We start from the raw sequence: 19,797 nt of genomic DNA on the forward strand, positions 1-19,797 counted from the left end.
AGATTTTATGCTTCATAAATAGCAGTTGATTTTGCAAGGCTGTTTAACCATAAAAATATAACTTTTCTGTGTAAAATCAACACCACACACCTCCAAGCCTCTGAACTTCTCTAGGGAATATATCCTCCTGAAAATCCAAGTTTTCTGTTACACATCAGGAGCACTGCCACTACATGAATAATGACAATTATATCCCTCATTGTCTGGCACTGTTTGGAGGTCTTGAAGTAGTTTCTTACTGTGAGCCTTATTGTCCTCAAAGTTCTGAGTTTCTGGAACAATACCTGGATTTTTCCACATGTTGAAAATAAAAAGGAAATACTAAAATTTTGCATTTTTTTATTTGTGGCAGTGGCCCAAGGCAGGATGAAGGTCTCTCTGTTTTGCCCTGCTAGTGAAGCAGGCTAATCCTATGAGTACAGTCAGGGTAATGAAGTTAACAAGGTGCCAAGGTCCAGCCTAGAACAAAGATGCAGCAATGTGTTGCTGGGATTGGCTTTTCTGCCAGTACATGGCTGTGTGTTTTTAGAGGCAGAGCCCTTGCAGGCAGTCCAGCCTGTCCTCTGACATCTGCACAGGGCCTGTGAGCAGCCCTCTGCCAGGCACCCCCTCTTCTAACATTATCACTCTGCAGCTGATCTTAAAGGCTTGCTGGGAAGGGGTGAGCTCCAGTGGTCCCACTGGCTGTCAGAAGGTGTTGCAAGGGCTTGCTTGGGGCTAGGTTAGTTCAGCAGTTCTTCACTGCATGTGTCTGCAAAGATGGAAAGGGTGTCAGTTCAGCCCAGGGTGCAGTGGTCATTCTTCAATCACCTTGCAGCTGTGGTTATCTGATACTCATCTCTGCTCTTTTTCTGCCGTTTTTCTCCAGTCCACATGGTCATGTTTGTGCCACTATATAAGTTACAGTGCGCAAGTAGGGTGGCAGCGGGATTCTTGAGACTGTATTATCCCATTTAATTGAGGATGTAATATTTGAGAGCGAGAGCAAGAGGAAGAGTGTATGTTATCTTAAATGTGAAGAGCTGCAGGCTTCATAATGTATTGGCTAAATAGCTCTTCATTTATACATATCGTTGTTTCTAGCATGGTGGCTTAACTGCTTAATGCCTTATGCTTGCTTGTGCAAAATGAAGCAGTCTCTAGAGTTGTTCCAGGCTCATAAATATGGAACTTTTATGTCCTGTTCCTAAGCAACATCAAACTGGGGCTGGTGACAATAACTTGCCTGAGCTCAGGACATAGTGGGTACCTCCTTGAGGAGTTCACCGTGGCCTGCCACACCAAAGTGGGCCTCAGGAAGCACTGGGAATTGTTGCAAAGGACTGTGGGTTGTTGAAATCAGGGAGCTATCCCTGGAATCCATTGCTGCCTGATGAGCTGCTCTCATGGTCCCCCCCAGGGTCAGTGCCCACAGTAGGGATCATAAGACACTATGGCCCAGCCACAGCATCCATTTCATATGAGGTGAGATCTATTTCCCCCACTGGGTCAAATCCAGCCTTAAACCTGCCACCACCTCTGCCTGTACTGGAGCAAGCAAGCCGTACCTCTGATCCTTTGCTTTTATTTTGCTTCTATGATCCCTTACTTTAATTGTTCACCTCCACATCTGCTCCAGACAGGTTAGCTTGCTGCTGGGCATTACCTACAGTGTAGGGAGATGACTCCTGTCCTTATCGTCAACCCATCATCACTACTTCAGTGTGGGCTCAGCAATCCTGCATAGTGCTGCCCATTGTGTTTCCCTTATCAGCAGGATTAACAGATGCAGTTCATGGTGTGTGTCCTAGCTCTCCCCCAAGTGTCCCTCTCAAAGGAACTAGAAACAAAGGTTGAAATACCAGACTTCATTGTCTCCCTGAGCAAATGTCATGGATTTATTTCAGTAGAGGGGAGATGCCTAGTCTAAAACTCTTCCTCCTTCTATGCCTTCTAATGCTTAGCTTCACCACTCCCTAGAGTCTGTTTATACCTCTGTTACATCCATGACAAATGCTGCAATTCCTGTAAGCCAGGCAGATGGTGCCACCAGGATAGTAGGAGCCCACCTTCTCCCATGCATTCCCTTCTAGCCCATTACCTCAAGGTACAACCATCACCCGAGCACTGTCAGAGAGGTACAAGCACAAGGCATTCAGAGAGCCTGCCTGTTATACACGTGTATAAAACCCACAGACAGCTGTGGCCACCTTGTGGTGCTCTGCATGGCACAAGCTTGTGTTTGTCAGCTGCAGGTATAAATAGAACTTCATGCAGCTCCCATGCCTCCCTCACCTTGTCTGTCTACCAACCTGGACCGTAGGAGGAAAATTGCATTTCAGGTGGATGTCCATCTCCACTATCTCCTCAGGTGTTTTCAAGTTTCTCAGACTCATCCAGTTCATTCTTATCAAGGTCTTTTTACTGCAGGGGTGGCTTCTGGTGAGGACCAGAAGCTGCCACCACATCAGATAGACCCAGTGACAGCCAGCTCCAAAGGGGACTTAACCAATGGCCAAAGCCAAGCCCTGTGATACCTGAGTTTAAATAAAAGCTCTAAACTATAGTGGTAGTGAGAAAGGAACAAGAACATATGAGAAAAAGCATCTTGTAAGACACCTTCACTAGGTCAGACTCTCCCACCCTTCACCAAGGGCCAGGGACTAGCACAACAGAGTTAATCCAGCCAGGATTTCAACAGTATGCTCCTCAAGCCAATTCCTTTGGTGGCTGAAAGCTGCATGCCAATAGAGCACAACACAGAGGAGCTGCCAGGCCAGTTTGTTGGCATTGGTAAAAAAATATATGTAATTTTTTAGCTTGGTAGATCCAGCTAGTTTTAATGTATGAACAGTTAAGAAATTAAATATTGAAATTATTACCAACACTCTTACTAGAATCATTCTGGGGGGGAATTAAAGTCTCCATTCAGGTCAAGGAAAGAAGGGAAAGCAGATGGCTAGCTGGAGTTGCAGTTAGGTTGACTGCTGCAAGAGATGGGAGACATGTGGGTGGTTAAGCACCTCACGTGCATGACATACGCTTCTCCAAGTATGCAACAGCCCTTTCAGAACCCCTGGATGGAGGTAAGGAGTGTCACTATTCCACTGCAATCTGATCAAGCATAGTTCACATGTCCACTCACTGTGATCCCTTGGCCCTTCCTTTCATGTTAGTCCTCTCTCATTAAGCCTAATTATTCCAGCTATGTGTTTTAATTGCTGTACTCAAGGAAGTACTTCTCTTCCTGTTGGCCAGCCCATTATAAGCAAGCTACATAACAGGCCTGCAGACTAAAATATCTTGTTTTTCTTGTTTGACAGCAAGGGACAGATCCCAACTATTTCATAGCCAAATGACACAGACTGCAGTCATTGCCTGAGGGGAGAATTTCTTCCTGAAACCCTTATTCCCAAAAGAAACCTTTCCATGTTGTTTTTTCTCTGTCATGTACATCAAGTCTACCAAACATTCAAGTCAGTTGGCTACCTACTCTCATCCCTCTTACAGGCATCTTTGCAGATCATTGGATCAAAGCAGCCAAGATGAAAGAGTGAATGCTGTGCTACTGCCTGGCACATAGCAATACTGGCCTCACACCTTCACACAAAAAAACAAACAAAAAATGCACCTACCCAGCTCTCTATGAAGTAACGTTACTTAATACTTGTGGGAGGGCATATGCCCTAGGCTTTAGCAAGGATACTCATACCCATTCCATTTAGAACAAAATGTTTATTTGCTATACCTAGGCTGGTTAAAGACTGAAACACCCACCCTGTCCTTGCCTGTTGAAAGATTCAAGCCAATTCCCATCCCGAACTAGAGTTCTCTCCTCCCAGTATGGGGGCACTTGTGCTCTAGGAACCAGGCTCCTTATGTATAACCAGAACAAAGCATAGGCTTTGCTTTCCATCACCTGTAATGACAAGGACCAACTACAAACAGTCAAATTCTGGCATAACTTTGCATTTGAGGACCATGTGTTGTTTCCTTTAAAGAGAAAGTTTACCTAACATGATATTCTCACTGCATATTCCTCAAAGAGTCAAGCCTTAAAGAATATATTTCAAATTAGCCTATGCAAGTTATTTTCATCACAGTATGCCTACATACCAGTTCTTGGGAGGGGAGGATACTGCAGCACAGGAAGCTGAACTCACTGCCCTTTTAAGAACTGCTTTGCACCCCTTGCTTCAGCACAAGTATTCCAGCTATTCTGGTCTTCCCACTCATGTCTTGAATTCCACTGTCACCTGGATTGTCCAAGGCTACTGCAGAGCATTTTATTACAAAACTAAACAAATATTAAGTTCAACTCAATACATAAGCAGCAAAGCACCACAGACTGCACCTTTCCCCTGCCACAACATGGTCTGGTCTTGCCTCAGCAGAAATACTGTATGTTGCAGAACACCTCAGTATTATTTCTTAAGGATTAAGTGGGATGCCAGGGCCTCTTATTGAACTTCACCTGGAACTTTCAGCAGGAATTTTTTAAACCTTTCTTGCTCAGAGCTACTGCCCAAAGGGAATAAATAGGCCATGCAGAAACTGCTTTCAAAAGCAACACTTGTTTGCAGATAGTGTGTGTTCATAGTACATTCTTGTTACAGCTTCATTATATTCTCTCCTCACGAGTCTGTCCAGGGCACCACTTGGAGTAGTGGTTTCCCATTTACCTTTGAGCAGTTCAAACACACAGCTGCACTTCTCTTAGTCAAATAGCCAGAACTACATGGAAAATATTTTCCATGTTCTTCTCATGGAAATCACAACTCAGAACTTACATCCAAGAAGAGCCTTGATGGCTCACTTTCAAGTAAAGGGTGTGGCCACTTCTTGGACTAGAAAAATCTTGTTTCAAATTAGGAACACATACATTAAGCTGTTCAAGGCCCCCAGTCCTCCAGAGCCATTGAGAAGTTCATGCATGCTTGTGAAGTGAGTGTAAGGCTGAGTCATGGGTGAGTTTCCTACCACAAAGACAAGAAGCTCTTTCATTCCACATTATCTGCATAAGCAGCAGGAAGTCTAGCTTTTCCATAAGTGATACTCAGTGAGCAGCACTAAGCTGTACTCACTGCTAGCTACAGCCCTGCTCCCTTCTTCACTGAGTTCTTGTACAGGACAACATCCAAGCCAGCGAGGAAGCCATTTTGATACAGTGGAAAAAACACTATTCCTCTTGGTTACAGTGCCAAGAGTAAGTAAGTGGCAGGTATAAAAAGGCTAGCATTCATCTAGACAGCCCTTCAAGACTGGAGGACCACAGAGTCCTAGTTTACTGTCCAACACAGTGTCAAATGTGTTCTGAGAGTGCAACAGTGCAATCAAATGAAAATTACGCAAGTACATAAATCTAAAATTCTCTTGACTGTAAGACATGACAATTTTTACTTCTTCAGTCATTTGTTCCAGACTATTGCCTAGGAACAAAGCAGGCCAACTCAGACTAAACACACTTCTTTACTATTAGTACCAGAAGGTACACATACCAGCAAGGCAAATTGAAAAAGCAAAAAGACAGCAAGTCCAAGTCCCACCTTGCACTTCCATGGTAGGATTGGTATAATGGTCTGGAAGGACAAGTCTTAGCTTCGAACTCTAAAATGCAGCTTGAAACATTTTAAAAACTTTTCAACTGAAAAGATGTAATGAAATAAAACTATCCCACACAGTGACTACCCTCTTTTCTCTTAACTCCTTTTTGGTGTTTGTAAACTAGATTATGGCACAGTGACTACCATCTGAGTAGGGTGGCAGCAGACTCCTCCTAAAGCAACTGTCATGAATCGCAACCCAACAACAGATGAGGTTGCCTTTGAGAAGTCTTTGTATACAGACAGTACTCTTTTAACACAGCAAAACCTGACACTCACCTGACATAAAATTCTTAAGCTTTTTGTTAAACACACAGCAATATCCAAAAGTGAAGAGTTTATACTTTATTTTACTCATATATGTGGACCAATAAGATAGTTTGCACCATTTAATCTAGCTAGCTTGTTTATTTTTTTTTTTAAGTAGAAAAGTTGCAGGCTGTAATTTAGCCAAAGCAGTCACGCTTCAATGTCTTCATGGCTGGAGATTAGACTAGACTTTTAATGGTCTCTTCCAGCTTCTCTTTATTGGCCCCAGAGAACTCCTGCACCTGTAAAGAGAGATTGATTTTTAGAACTCCTGCATTCAATGCTTTTTAACATTAGTTGCATAGCATCCAGTCACATACACACCTATTTAACTCTGCTAAAAACTAAAATTTTTCCCACTCTCAAAACACAGAATATTTTGCGGATGTTCACATATTTATTTGCCATTCAATTCAACTCATGCAAAAGTTGAGACGGAAGACTATCAAACTTCATTTCCAGACTACCATTAATCCTGGATCAAAATTATGTAAGACTCAAAAGGAGGCTTGAAGAGACTCTGAAGGTCCCCACATATCAGAGGTAGCTCAAAGTCACCTTGAGTTCTCAGGACCCTACCAATCAGATTCTGGAAGGACTGTTCCAAATGACCTACCCCTGTGCCTGGCTTCTCCTGTTAGAACTGATCTTCTTGCAACTTACAGAACAGAAAGATAGAGGCAACATTCATCTGCTGTCTCAAAAACAACAGCTCTGTCCTCCTGTATCTACAGGGGTGGAAGGCAGAGAGCAGACTACACTAACAGGCCATGAAACTGCTTGCTTGATACAAAAAGCCATATATTGACTGTCACACTGTAATCACATTTCTTCTAATGACATCATGAAGTTGCAAAAGGTCACCCTAACAGAACTGTCAAAGGTTCGTACTGACCCCATACTGAACTGAAAGTCACCCTGCCTGTGACACTCAACTATCCAAGGTGCAATTCCGTTGCCTTCAGCCACGAAACTTACACCCAAAGCACTGTTTTCCTTTAGACAAGCCTACCCTCAGCTTGCTTAGCAAAATAAAAGCACATTCAGATCAGCAAGTTTGGGCAGACAGGTATTCAAACTACCCTGCCCAGGCAGCCCACTGTGCTGTCAGAGCACAATCTGCATCCCATCTCGTCCATCTCTTGGCAGAGCAGACAAAAGAGATCTGCTCAGTCCTTAAACAGGGACAGGACCTGTACTTCAAAGGTTATACAGCCTCTCTGTGAAATAAACTAAACAGTTGTTTGTTGTATATAACCTCAACCAGGTTAGAGACTCCTGTTTGGGTGGGATTCCATAGGCACCTATAGTAATTTCCGTGCCTCAACACACGCTGCATGCAGATAACAAACACTGGCCAAGCAAAAGGCAGGGTGCTAGGCAGACAGACCAGCAGTCTTACAGACATCTGACCCCACTGTCACTCATGAAATTGTCTGTAAGATTGACCTATAACTGACTCAGTTCGCTACCTGTGAACAACACAGTCTGCATCACCAGTTAACTGCTGGTTACATTTGCTGTGGTACAAAGATGAATTTGCTTGCTCTCAGGAGTCTCTTAATGCTAGTGGTACCATAATCAAGAGAAAGCAGACCAAGTAGTCCAACACTCCCCATCTTCTTTCAAGTGTTTAGCTTGCCTGCTCCACTTCCAAAAAGGCAGAGCCTACCTTCTTTCCATTCTTGTAGAACTGGAACGTTGGCATGCACTTCACATCACAGTGTGAAGCAACATCCTGGAAGAGATAAAAAACCATCTTCAACTGGGCATTCTTAAGGATGTTAAATTTAGAACCCACTCTAGCTGACTTTTGTTTAGGTGACAGGGTAAAGCCATTCTGCTCAAGATAAAGCAAAAGAACTTCCGCTAGTTCATCACTAGCAGAAACAGTGCAGTGTTAACATCTCCCTGAAGTAAGCCTTAAAGATCCCTTTTCCAACACTTAATTCATGCAACAGCAAAACGGTACTCTATGTTTGGAAAAAAACAAACAGAATTCTGCATCAAAAGAGATGGCTGCTTGCAAGACTCAAGAGCCCTATGGCAACTCTTGGACTTCCAGGTGATATTTTTCAAGTACCTATTTGACAATGTTGAAACTGCAATACAGCAGACACTATATTGCACTTAATTCAAGACTTAATTTCATTTTTAATGAAAGACAAAACAGTGCCAAGAGCAGTGGAGAGACCAGACAGATCAGTAGGTTGTGAATCTATTAGGTTTAAGGAAGATTGCATCAAAGCAGCTTAAGACCTTAGACTAACACTCCCTCCCATAGTAAAGGATCATTGCTTCCGAGTTATCTAATACATGCCATACGACTTCAAGAGTGCTGATAACCAAGACAGTTTGTTCTGTTCAGGTGTTCCCTGCAAAAAAAATTCTTTCCAGCTAAACCCCCGCATTTCAATTTTAAGTTGAAGTAAACTCAGATTTTGATTCAAAACATGTGAAGACATTTTGAATTCTTGTCTGTCACTTGCATGGAAATCCTTACAGGACTACCCCAGACCTTACCTGGGCATCATCCACATCGATTTCTATGAATATCACATCACCATACTTCTCACACAAACTCTAGAAAGAAATAAAAAGAACTATGCAGTTACAGTGTTCCAGGAGAGCTTCCTGAAAAGATGCATTCGTATAAATTGAAAGGCTGCTGCTTAAACTGCTAGTGAAACATGCTTTGTTATCTTAAAGCAGCTATTTTACTACCAGAGCAAAAATTTTCTTTTCTGCTGCAGACTCTTTCTGGAGGAGTCTGTGGAAACATGTTCTCCCCACAAAGACTCAATTTCTTAAGACATAGGTGGAAGGCCTTCTCTAGCAGCCTTCAGCTGATCACCAAAAGATGCTACAGCTACTCATACCATATCAGGAGACAACACAGCCACCTAAATGCAGCTGGAGAAGATACATTAACAATGTACAGAAGGTTGCAATGCAACTGGTAGTCTGTATGTACCTAAAATGCATGTGAACACCAGGACAAAAGCTAAACCTCACATTAGTTCCCAGCTATATCAATGGTCAGTCTATTTCTTTTGGTAGTCTTAAAATTAGATACTTATGCAACTTCTCACTTTTCCAGAAAATGCTGGCAATCACATAAGGCAAAAGGAACTTTCCTCTATGTTATTGTCAAGCAACACAAACATTTATATACAATTTAATGCAGAAATAAACCCAGAAAAACTACTTACATGGAAAAAGGGCTTGATCATTTTGCATGGTCCACACCATGTGGCAGAGAAATCAACTACTAAAAGCTTCTCACCAGCAGATTTGAGTTCTGCCTCAAATTCAACCTAAAAAAAACAAAACCAAAAAACATTGATGGTTTCCCTCTCCTTTCCTAAAGGATATAAGACTAATCCCAATGCTGGTTTGCTCTCAGACCTAACACACTAATCGTTATGGCAAGTCTTAAACACTTAACTGGGTTATTTGTACCATCATGGAAGTGCTTCAGTATGAATTGTTTTTATTGGTGCTAGCAACAGTCAGTGTCTTATGTCTCACCAATTAGAAAGCAACCACAATGCTCAAACTCACTGAATTGTGGAAACAAGCTAGAAATTCTCTAGTTATGATGCTCAACTCTGACAGGTCTGTATTATACCCAAAATATGATCCTTAGAGTTTCTTATAATCCATGTTCTCATTTCTGTCTTGGCAGTAAGACTTCCATCTTCATCGGGGACGGACTTGCCTCTGCAGAATTTGGAAAGGATGACATTGTACAGTCATCAGCTCTGGTGACTCTTCCAATCAATGGCTAGCATTAAAATGATACTGTGTGTTTTACTCTATAGCATGTTTTTGAAAGCACCTTCATAGCATAGTTATTTTTCCAAGTGAACCCACACTTGACATCATTAGCCAAAAGCAGTGCTACACATACAGACTACACAAGTAAACACACAATACTTATTCTGAGTCTTCAAGTCTGTGTTGCACGTAATCACATGGATCATCTCTGGACAATATTTCTTGGAAGTAAACATCTTACATGCCATTACTCATTTTTGCTTGTCAAAAAGTGAGTACTTTAACAGAACAGACAAACATTAAAAGCAATAAATACTTGCATGCTAGCAAAAGGCAAACAAGTATCTCAGAAGCAGAAAGTGCCAATCACCTGCTTTCTGATACTGTCTTTGTCAAAGAAAGAACAAGCCACTTCAATAATTTTCAACTTTTTTGTCTTGGCGATCAAGCTTCTGGAGAGCTGTTAGTATAAACTTCAAAAGATAGCTGCTTTAGTTCCCCCCAGCTTAATGGAGCAAAGCACTGGAATCCTGTCAGCAACAGCTGACTGAAAGCAGTATGGTGACTACCAGATGTACACAGGGGTTGGTTTTGCAGTGCAGGGTCTAACTAATTCATACCTGCTTCTGCAATCAGCCACAATAAGTTGTGACTCGACTCTAGTAAGCTAAAGAATGTCATGCAGTTGAGGAGCCAAAGTCAAACTGGACATGAATATATTTAACAAGCAAGCAGAGATCCCACATGAGCATTCTTATGTATGTGTAATCCTATGTGAAAGTCTTCACAGCTTCCTGGAACTTCAAATACACTCAGCATTACATCTCTGTTAACAGACTTTTCCCCTCCCTACATAGCTCTCTTCAGAGGCACAGCATCCATGTTGATTTTTCTATCCTTGCATCTTGGGCAGTCACAGTCTACTCTGCTATAAGACCACTAGTAACACTCCACACCACCTACTCTCAACTGTTCCTGTCTCTTCAGAATAAGTTTTTCTGTCTCCCTAGGTTCCCCTACTCCTGTACTGACACTGGGTGCAGGAATGCATACTTTCTCACCAACAATGTTTAATGTCTCTGTACACAGCAATCCACACTTGCTGGTCCCTCCCAGTACTTATAAGTTCTTATAGGTACTTATAAGTCAAGCTTCACTCCTTTTGGCCTTGAAATCCTGCTACTGATTTTTGGTATAGCTTCTCAGATCTCTGCACTGTAACATCACCTCTCTATTGAATCCACTTCCCACAGCTGCCAGTTAGACCATCCTATTTTAACCCCTAAGTCTCCTGTCCAGCTGCATAATTACTGTATTCAGTAAAAGGAAGCTAGCCTTGGAACACATTCATCATATGGCCACACACCTGAGGTTTGCTATTGCACACAACAAAGAGAAAGTGTGACGGCATCATAATTACAGCTGGTCACATATACCACTCACCACTGGTGACCTGGTTCTGACTACAAATCAGGTGTTACCCTGCAAATCATCTTTACTATCAGCCAAACTTGTTGCAGGACAGTGAAATGAGATGCTGGGTCCAAAGGTGTTACCCCTGAAAGTTAAAAAATATTGAACTAGTGAGAAGTTCTGAAAGTTTTTCTAGTGAGCTTAATTTCCCTGGAGGAAGGAAGACAGTATCAGGGCATAAAAAACCCAAGCTGCTTGACCAGTCCAACTGACTTCACTAGTTGTCTTTCATGTTAACTGTAAAGTGACAAGAATTTTTATGAAAAACTAAATAATCTCTGTTACCAGAAGGGGAACCTCCCATCACAAGACTATTTGTCATGCTTTGAAAAGATCTTACAACTTTGTTAAACAGCATTTTCTCCAGGTAGCAGGGGAAAACCTCAGCTAGCATGCAGGTCAATATTGGTTTGTTCTTTGTAGTGGTGGCATTTTTGTTGTTTGGTTGATTTATTTATTTTTTAAATGGTTAACTACAATCTCTCTGAGCACACACAAGCCCTCATTTTACTTGCATTGTTGTCCAACAGAAAAGGGCATGCTACCTTCAACAAACATTTTGGTAGCAGGCATCTTTCCTGAAGGCCAAGTAAGAAGCTCTAGTAATGAAAGCCTCTAGTGCCCCAGAGGTTCCCAGCACCAGGTAGTGCTTCAGAAAGGAGGCTGCTGGCCTCCTTCGGATGGTGCTGAAAGGAGTCTGCTGCTCTCAGCAACAGATAATACAGGTCCACACTATCTGGGATATTTGATTAAAGCTTGGTTGTAAACATTATTTTCAACACATATCAAGTCACCCTTGAACTTGCCCAGTGATCAGCTGACTGCCAATGGTTACTATGTAATTTAGTGAGCTTTTTTAAATACAGAAGCTAGCATAAACAAAGCAAAGGTTCAACTGCCTGAACTCCCTAGCAAATGCCACTTCTAAAATTATTGCTTATAGCAAAAGCTGCCATTTTTCAGCATTTTCTTTAACTTAAATAACAAGAGAGGCGGCTAGAATGAAGAGGAAAGCTTTGGGTAAGTTTATACACCTCATTAGCTCTGGCTACAAAAGGCAGTATGGCCCACAGTCAAACCCTCTTACAAGTTACACTGGTCACTCATCTCAAGGCCACTAAAAAACGACCAATACAGCTCCTTCTGTGCTATAGCAGGTGCTACAGAGGGATCAATCAAGCATTCTTAGAAGCTAGTCTGTTTCTGAAGAGGTGTGCAGGGAAAAGGGCCACCTCTACCTAGTTCTCATGCATAGAAGCTCTTGCAGACAGTGCAAGAACGGGTTTTCCCCTTTGTATGAGAGGAATACAAACCTGCTTTACTGAAAACCAGAATTAATCCAGAAATCCCGGCTGCACTGTGCTTGAATACTCTGGGTGTCACTGTCGTTAAAATGCTGTTGTCAGCATGACTGTTGAGTTCACACTCTCCATGAATGCGTAACCAAAGTTCGCTTTAACTACAGCAGACTATTAAACAATGCTCATAGCTAGGAGGATAGTGGAAGCCTAGCTAACTTAGAGCTCCTCCAGAGCCAGGTTTGACTTGCCGTGTTTAATTTGTTCCTGTGTGTAAAACCTCAACCCTTACACCAAAAGTTTGCCCCTTCTGTGCCACCGTAAACAGAGAAGGGGGAAGAGATACAAAGCAGAACAACAATTCCAGGTTGCATTCACACAGTACGGCATTTCATTCCTGTTAAGGAGCTTCCCGCATTCACAGGTTTTCAAGCTGTGGTCACAAGTGTTAGTTTGTATATTTATGTATCAGATCCCAACACTTTTGCGGTCTGACATGCCTTTCGTTTATGAAGTGAACTGATTGCAGAAGAGCACAGCCTAGAAAACAAACGTGGATGTGTGAGACTGGCAAGGCTGAGGTCTCGAAACAATGTGAGGCGCAGATGTGTGGGGGAAGGGGCAGTCAGGCCCCCTTGCTCTGGTGAAGCCCCACACTCCCCATCCCCTGAGCCTGTGTCCCAGACACACCAGCGTCCGCCAGTCACGGCTGCACTGGAGGCAAGGGGTATTTAAGGCCAAACACGCTGCTAGCATATGTCTTGACCCTGCCTCCTCTTGGAACTCCTATCAGCTGAACACAGCGGTGAGTAGCTATATGTGCCCTTTTTAATGTCTTTTCTGTCTTCTTCTGCTTCCAATTCTCTCTTCTCAGAATTTTTGAGTAACTTGAAATCAAACAGGTTTAGAGTTTGCTAAATTGAATGGGCTAAGCTAATGCTTTGAGAAGTGTTTTATGTTGACTGAAAGTTGCCAAAGTTCCCTGATATTCTCAAGAGGTCAAAACAACAAAAAATACTGGCAACTTTAGAAAATCTCGACAGTATTTCTCCCTTGTCTAACTCAGAGTACAAGAACAGCTGTAAGCCCTGTTAAAGACCTTGCTGAGCGACTTTTTGGGGCCTTACAGGATGCCCACACACTAGCAGATGCCTCAAAATGAGATTAAAATGATACCCGCACCAAATTTCAAGTTCAAAAAGGTGAGACTAGCCCTACAGGATTTTTCTTGAAATGAAGAGCTTGTTAAGTTTGCATGGAGTATATTTTTTCAGACTTGGGTTCCTAAGTTACAGCTAACAAATACTCTATTGTTGTCTATCAACCACATCAGCTGCTGTGCACAAGACCACACGCTATTTCATCACCAGCAGGGTATTCTCCATGTGTTGGTCTAGGCTTTATTTCTATTTTGTATCTCAGACCCACAGATGCATTTGTATTCCCAGAACCATCCAAACAGTGATGTACTGTATTAGGGCTGTGAATATGTCAGACAGCACCATAACAAGGGAAATACTTCTTATGCCAGCAACTCATGCTGTTTAAATATGGGGAATGGGCCCTAGCAGCTCCTTTCAAGTCAAGAATGGATGAACTTTTCCATGATGTCCTGCCCAGAAATGCAACAGAACTTAGGCCAAACTCTAAGAAAGCCACCTGGTCCCCTACACACTAGCAGCACATATGACAAATCAGGAACTGCTAAATTAAGAAAATCAATTAGGCTGGAAAAGACCTCCGAGATCATCGAGTCCAAGCTGTGACCCAACTCCACAGTCAACCACACCATGGCACTCAGTGCCACGTCCAGTTTTCTTCTTTAAACATCTGCGAGGACGGTGACTCAACCACCTCCCTGGGAAGCCCATTCCAACGCCTAACCACCCTGTCTTTTAAGAAATTCCTCCTAAAGTCCAACCCAAATCTCCCCTGACGCAGCTGATGACTGTGTCCTCCTCCTCTCGCTGTAGTACCCTGCTGTCCGCCTGAGAAACGAAACCTTTTCCTTAAGACTTTTCAGTGCGACGAGCCACAAGCCATCAGGAGGTGAAATTGCATCACCTCCCCGCTCAGTGCGGCTCCCCGGAGCCTCAGGTCGTGCAGTTTTTTGTTCCCCCGCTCTGCCCTGGCCGAGCCCCCGCGCGGCTTCCCCCGCTCCCGCCGCATGGGCGAAGCAGGCTCCGCCTGCCCGGGCAGCGCACGGGCTCTCACCGCCATCTCCCGCAGGCCGAGGCCTCTCGAGAGCCCGGGGCAGCCCGAGCTCCGTCCCCCGCCCGCCAAGCCGCCCCCGGCAGCGCTCCCGGCCCGCTCGCCCGCCCGCCCGGGAGCGATGCTCATCCCGCCGTCCGCCCGTCTCACGGCCAAAGGACACGGCCGCCTCGCCCTTCGGACTCACCAGGCTGCCCACGGTCTTCACCATAGCGGCGACGGCTGGGAAAGGAGGGTCGCTGGCGTAAAGGCAAGGAACCACAGGCTTCGTCCCCGCGCTCGGCTCGGTTTCCTGCCTCGCCTCCCGCCGTCCCAGCGCTTCTCCCGCGCCGCCCCGACCGCCCTTTTATGCCCAGCGCCCCGCCGCGCCGCGCATGCGCAGGGCCCGACCCGCCTCCTGCCGCTCCCCGCGCGCCCCCGCCCACGGCGCCGCTGGGGCCCGGGGTCGCGGGGCCCCGCTGAGGGGGGCGGAGAGGGGCGCGGGCCGAGCCCCCGCCCGCAGCCCCGGCCGGGGCAGAGTGCGTCCCTGCCGGCTGCCAGGGGGAACCGGCAGCCGCAGCGGAAGAAGGGAGAGCCCTGGGAGGTTGGAAAAGTGCTGTGTAACGATGAGCAGGAAGTGCTCGGCCTGCCCCCCCCCCCCCCGCGTCCCCCCGAGGGGCGGCCCTGCCTGACGCGCGGCCCTGCCTGACGCGGCGTTTTGCTCGCCTTACGAGAAAGGGAGCTGGTGCTGCCCGTAATGCGGGCCGAGTGGGGGTGCTGCGAAGCTGGAAGGCGGGAATAAGTCACGGGAATATTTTTTCTTTTCCCTTCCCCCCCCCCCCCCCTTGTTGTTTTGCTTCCCACCACCAAAAGCACGGAGTGGCGCCGTTCTCTGTGGGGTGTGTTCCCTTCTGTGCGCAGAAAGCTCCGCGACGAGAGCGGTGCTTGCCCGGGGTTAAACACTGACCGTCTCCCGTCGCTCCCCTCATGCAGGGACTCAGCCAGGACCAGAGAGATTCCTCGTGGGAACAACTTAGCCTTCCCATCCGAGGGGACTCTGTGGTGCAACCTTAAGTTCCCATCTAGCTTGTTTGTTTCTCTGTGTTTTGGAGATATCCTTTGTCACCACATGCTGCACCCCTGCCCAGCCCACAGTGCAAAACAGGTCTGCCACAGCCCTGCTCTCCTTCTGTTGGGCTGGTAGGGCTTAATGTTGCACTCTGGACGTTGCTGGCTGCAGCTCCCACTGCACGGGACGCAGGAAAGGCTAGGATATTGGTGCAAAGTGTGTCACGTACGGGCCGTTTCTTCAGGTTTTAGCAGCTGGGTTACCAGCCTGTGATAGATTTGCTGTGGGATACAGCTGAGCAGAGGATGGGAATACTTAGTGCAGGTCCTGGATAAAAAAAAAATACACTTCCTCCTTAAAAAGAAAAAGAAAACAAAAGACAGTTTGCCTTGGATACAGGTACCAACCCATCCCAACAGGATGTGCCCTCCCTCATGTGTTGCTTTACTTGTGGTGGAATATGAGTAAGGTATTTTTTATTTTGAAAGTTTATTAAGTGTGTGGCATACTACTGCAGCAGAACTAGTAAGCTCTTTTCTGGCCCTGTGGTTGCATCCCCTTTGCTCAACTTTAGTTGCACCACAGCAAGCCACCTCCTGTCTAGGTCTTTCCAGACCTGATAGGTTTTGTCTGCAGGAAACACTTCGAATGCTGCTCTCCCTGCTTCTTCCCCCTCCTGTTAGATGCCATAAGCATTCCTTTTTTTCCTTTGGTAGCATCACTAGAGGAGCCAGGATGCCTGTGGGTGAAAAGCAGCACTGTGAAGGCTTGGTGGTTTCCGTTGGCTTCCATATTTTCTTCCAGCTTTCTCCAGCTGGTCCCTGCTGCCCTTGTGTCCGTGTGCCCTGTGGCTGACAGACACAGCTGGTACCTGTGCCCTGTGCTGCTTCGGGGAAGTGCAGCTGCTGCCAATGGCAAGGGAGAGTAGGAATTCCTCATCAGCCAAGGCACCTTGCTCTACAACTGGCTGCATGGCAGGATAAAATGAGAAGCCCAGACCACCTTCAAAGTCCAACTTCTGAATGCCCCACCTCAGCCAAACATCATGTGGCTCTTGCAGAAGCCAGTGCAAGCAAAGGCAGGGAATAACCCACACAAATAATAAATTCTTAGAGTCCAACAGTTTTCTAAAGGCAAGTGTGGGTGGGTAAACCCTTTCTAAACTAGGAGAGGTCTGTCCCTTCTCAGGTGCCATCTGTGGCCACTTGTCTCCTGCTGTGCTCACAGTCACTTGACTTGACAGGCTTAGGCATACAGCAGTTTGAAGTCCAAAATGTTGCTGTAGGATTGTTGCATGGATGCCTGAAATAACTGGACAGTAATATAATTTATGTAATTGTGCTTGATTCTAAGACTGTAGAAATTACTATCATGACTGCACATAATAAAAATGGTTTTCCGCTCTAAACGGGGAAAAAAATCTACACCCCCAGAAAACACACCCTGTTTTCTCATTAGTTTTGTATTTTGTTTTTTAAACTGTGGAATGTCTCATTGTTTAGCTCAACAATGCTGTAGCTGTCCCATGTACATAGTCACTCAACCATAGGGGCCTCAGCTTCTCATGTGCCCTCACTCCCACCCTTCCTCACAAGCACAAATGCAACGTGCTTCTCTCCCCCAGGCTGCCAGAGAGTGGATGTTAAAAATATGCAAGTTGACTGTGGCGAAGTTGAAAATCACGTGAATTTCATGCTTCAGCAGACTGCTGTATGATGTGTCATACCCAGGAGTCACTGGATAGGATGGTGGCCAATAGGTAGCTCTTTGCAAATGTGGGCTGGCAGAGAACCAGGAAGCACTGAAAGACACTCAGGCAAGTGTGTTTGCTTGATTCTGAAAGTCAGAAAATGTGGCCTGAGGAGGGACAGAGTGGAAAGGCAATGTAAGCTTCAAAAATCAGTCCCTAGATAGTTTCTCTTGCAGAAGGTCTGGAGACATAGGCAAATGCCTGAGCCACCCATGCACTATAAGTATATATTTGCAACACTCCTTGGATGTGTGGAAAACATGTGGGAGAGGAAGTCAGAAGGTCTAAATTTAGGTGTCCTCAAGAGAATTAATCAGTAGCACTTAGGTGTAGGCCAGTAAAAAGGACTGTATTTTTGGAGAGCTCATGCTATGCCACAATCATCACAAACATCCAGGTGGGAATTCAATTTGCCTTGTTTTAGTCACCTTTAAAGCTCCCGTGATGGAAGGCATCCTCTATTTTTTTGGGCTTTGTTTTTGTTTATTTCTGTCAGCTGTTAGATGAGCAACAGCACCATGGGCCAGCAGTAGGGAAGAGCTTCACCCACAGTTGGAAGTGAACTCAGGGTGGGCTCAGGGTCAGACCTGCAGTAGGGTTTGGGAGGCTGAGCAAATTACAGTTTCAGTTCTTTCTGAGCTGCTGGGAGAGGTGGGAAGCGGGGTAGGAAAGGTGGGCAGCAGTAGTCCCTCACAGGATGACCAGGGCGGGAGGTTGTAAATCATGGTGTCCCTCTGGATGAATGAGCCAGAGCTGTGACACATGGTGTGGTGTGATGCCCCCCCTTAGCTCCACATGGCTTTCCAGATCTGTTTACCTGTCTGTAGTTTAAAGGCTTTGGAGCCATGAATCTCCTTTCCAGGGCTTGCTTTGTTGTTTCTTCTTTGTGAGCCAGTGCATGTTGGTGGGCAGAGGAAATGCCGTGGAGTGGTGAGACCCAGGGTAGGCTGGAGGTCTGCAGCTGGACATCCTGAGTGTTGCAAAGTGTTAACCAACAAGAAACCTGCTCTTGGCAGGCTTTGGACTCTGGCACACAATAGTCACTTGTGTTCCGTTTCCTCATAGGCATGCAATGGAGAGTGGGGAAACATGAAAATAAAAGGGAAAAAGAAGAGGAAGAACAAAGGAAATGGAAAAGGAAAAAAAAAAAAAAAAAGAAGGAAACTAGATCCAGTTAGCTTGTGCTAACTTCTGCAAGTTAACCCATGAGCATATCTAAGACAAACTTCTGTCTCCTAAAACCACTCTTAAGTCTCCTGACCACTCAAATGTGTCATTCAGTAAAAGGCACAGCTGCAAGGAAAATAATACTACAGCTAGATGGTCAGTCATGTCCAACATTAAGAAATGGTGCATCCACTTGCAGAAATGAGGAAGCTGCTAGAGCAACAACTCCAGCCATAGCAGCGTCACATTTTACCACAGGAAAGCCAGGTTATTTGCCAGTGTCTTCCAATGGAAATTGAGAGTCACAGACTCTGGCCCTGACACTGCAACAGAGCAGCAGCAACCTTCAATTGTACTTTCCCTTTCCTTCCAGCCTGCCCTTCTGGAAGATTTAGCTTTTAAAGGTGCAATAAATGTTTAATAACGGGATAGGTGTGCTTGGTGTTGTGCCTATATAAGTCACAGAGGAAACATGCTTCTTTCTCTCTCCCAGGCTGATGTACTGCAGATATAATTGCCCAGTCTTTGAATGCTTGGTGTACCATATATGATTAAAAATGAGAAGTTGAGTAAAATGTGAAAAAAAAGGGGAATAAAGATCTTGGCCACAGTTCATCTCCCTTTACCATAGCGGGATGCTGGTAAATGAAGCACTTCTGGGAATCAAGAAGACATCCATGTTGCTTCCCTCACACTCTTTTGCTTCATTTTTAGTAAGTTCTGTGGAGAAAAGGATTTCAAAACACTCCAGAGTTAATGAAGCTGCTACTTTTAGGACTTGTATTAGAAGGAGACCATTTTTCTTTTTTAAAGAAAGCTTCTGTGATCTCACCTGGGTTTATGACATGTGCCAGGTCTCCACAAAGGAAGGTACCCTGACAGGAGGTCTCTGAACATGGGAATGCTCGTCTGCACTCTCTGGTTTCGAGGCACTTCAGGTCTCATGTCAAGACAAACACATGTTGTGTGTTTGCCTCAAGTGTCTCAAACTCAGTTATCACCTCCATGCTCCCAGCCTCTGTTCTTCTTTGGGTAGCAGAGCATGCTGGAACAAGCAGACCTGCAATTTTTTCTACAAGACGTGTCTTTTTTTTTTTTTCTAGAGAACTTCATTTTTTTTTCAGAATCCGTCTGTGCCAAATGTCCCTTGCTGCTACTCAGGAGCAAGATTCTTTGGGG

The 19,797-nt window shown here is 45.0% G+C and overlaps 1 protein-coding gene and 1 long non-coding RNA gene across 2 annotated transcripts; one reads left to right on the plus strand and one right to left on the minus strand.

Moving 5' to 3' along the window:
* Positions 1-5,912: 5,912 nt before the first annotated feature.
* Positions 5,913-15,026, minus strand: LOC135289241 (thioredoxin). Its single transcript, XM_064402687.1, has 5 exons — positions 14,841-15,026; positions 9,104-9,208; positions 8,415-8,474; positions 7,564-7,629; positions 5,913-6,133 (listed from the first exon to the last, which is right to left on the minus strand). The coding sequence occupies exons 1-5, from the start codon at positions 14,862-14,864 to the stop codon at positions 6,071-6,073; spliced, it is 318 nt and encodes a 105-aa protein (XP_064258757.1). The 5' UTR covers positions 14,865-15,026; the 3' UTR covers positions 5,913-6,070.
* A 466-nt stretch (positions 15,027-15,492) lies between these two features.
* On the plus strand, positions 15,493-19,047 carry LOC135289242 (uncharacterized). The gene is made up of 2 exons (XR_010352031.1): positions 15,493-17,517; positions 18,517-19,047. It is a non-coding gene; the product is annotated as an uncharacterized LOC135289242 (long non-coding RNA).
* The last annotated feature ends 750 nt before the right edge of the window (positions 19,048-19,797 follow it).

Source organism: Passer domesticus, chromosome Z (genome assembly GCF_036417665.1).
Source record: "Passer domesticus isolate bPasDom1 chromosome Z, bPasDom1.hap1, whole genome shotgun sequence".
Classification (NCBI taxonomy): Eukaryota; Metazoa; Chordata; class Aves; order Passeriformes; family Passeridae; genus Passer; species Passer domesticus.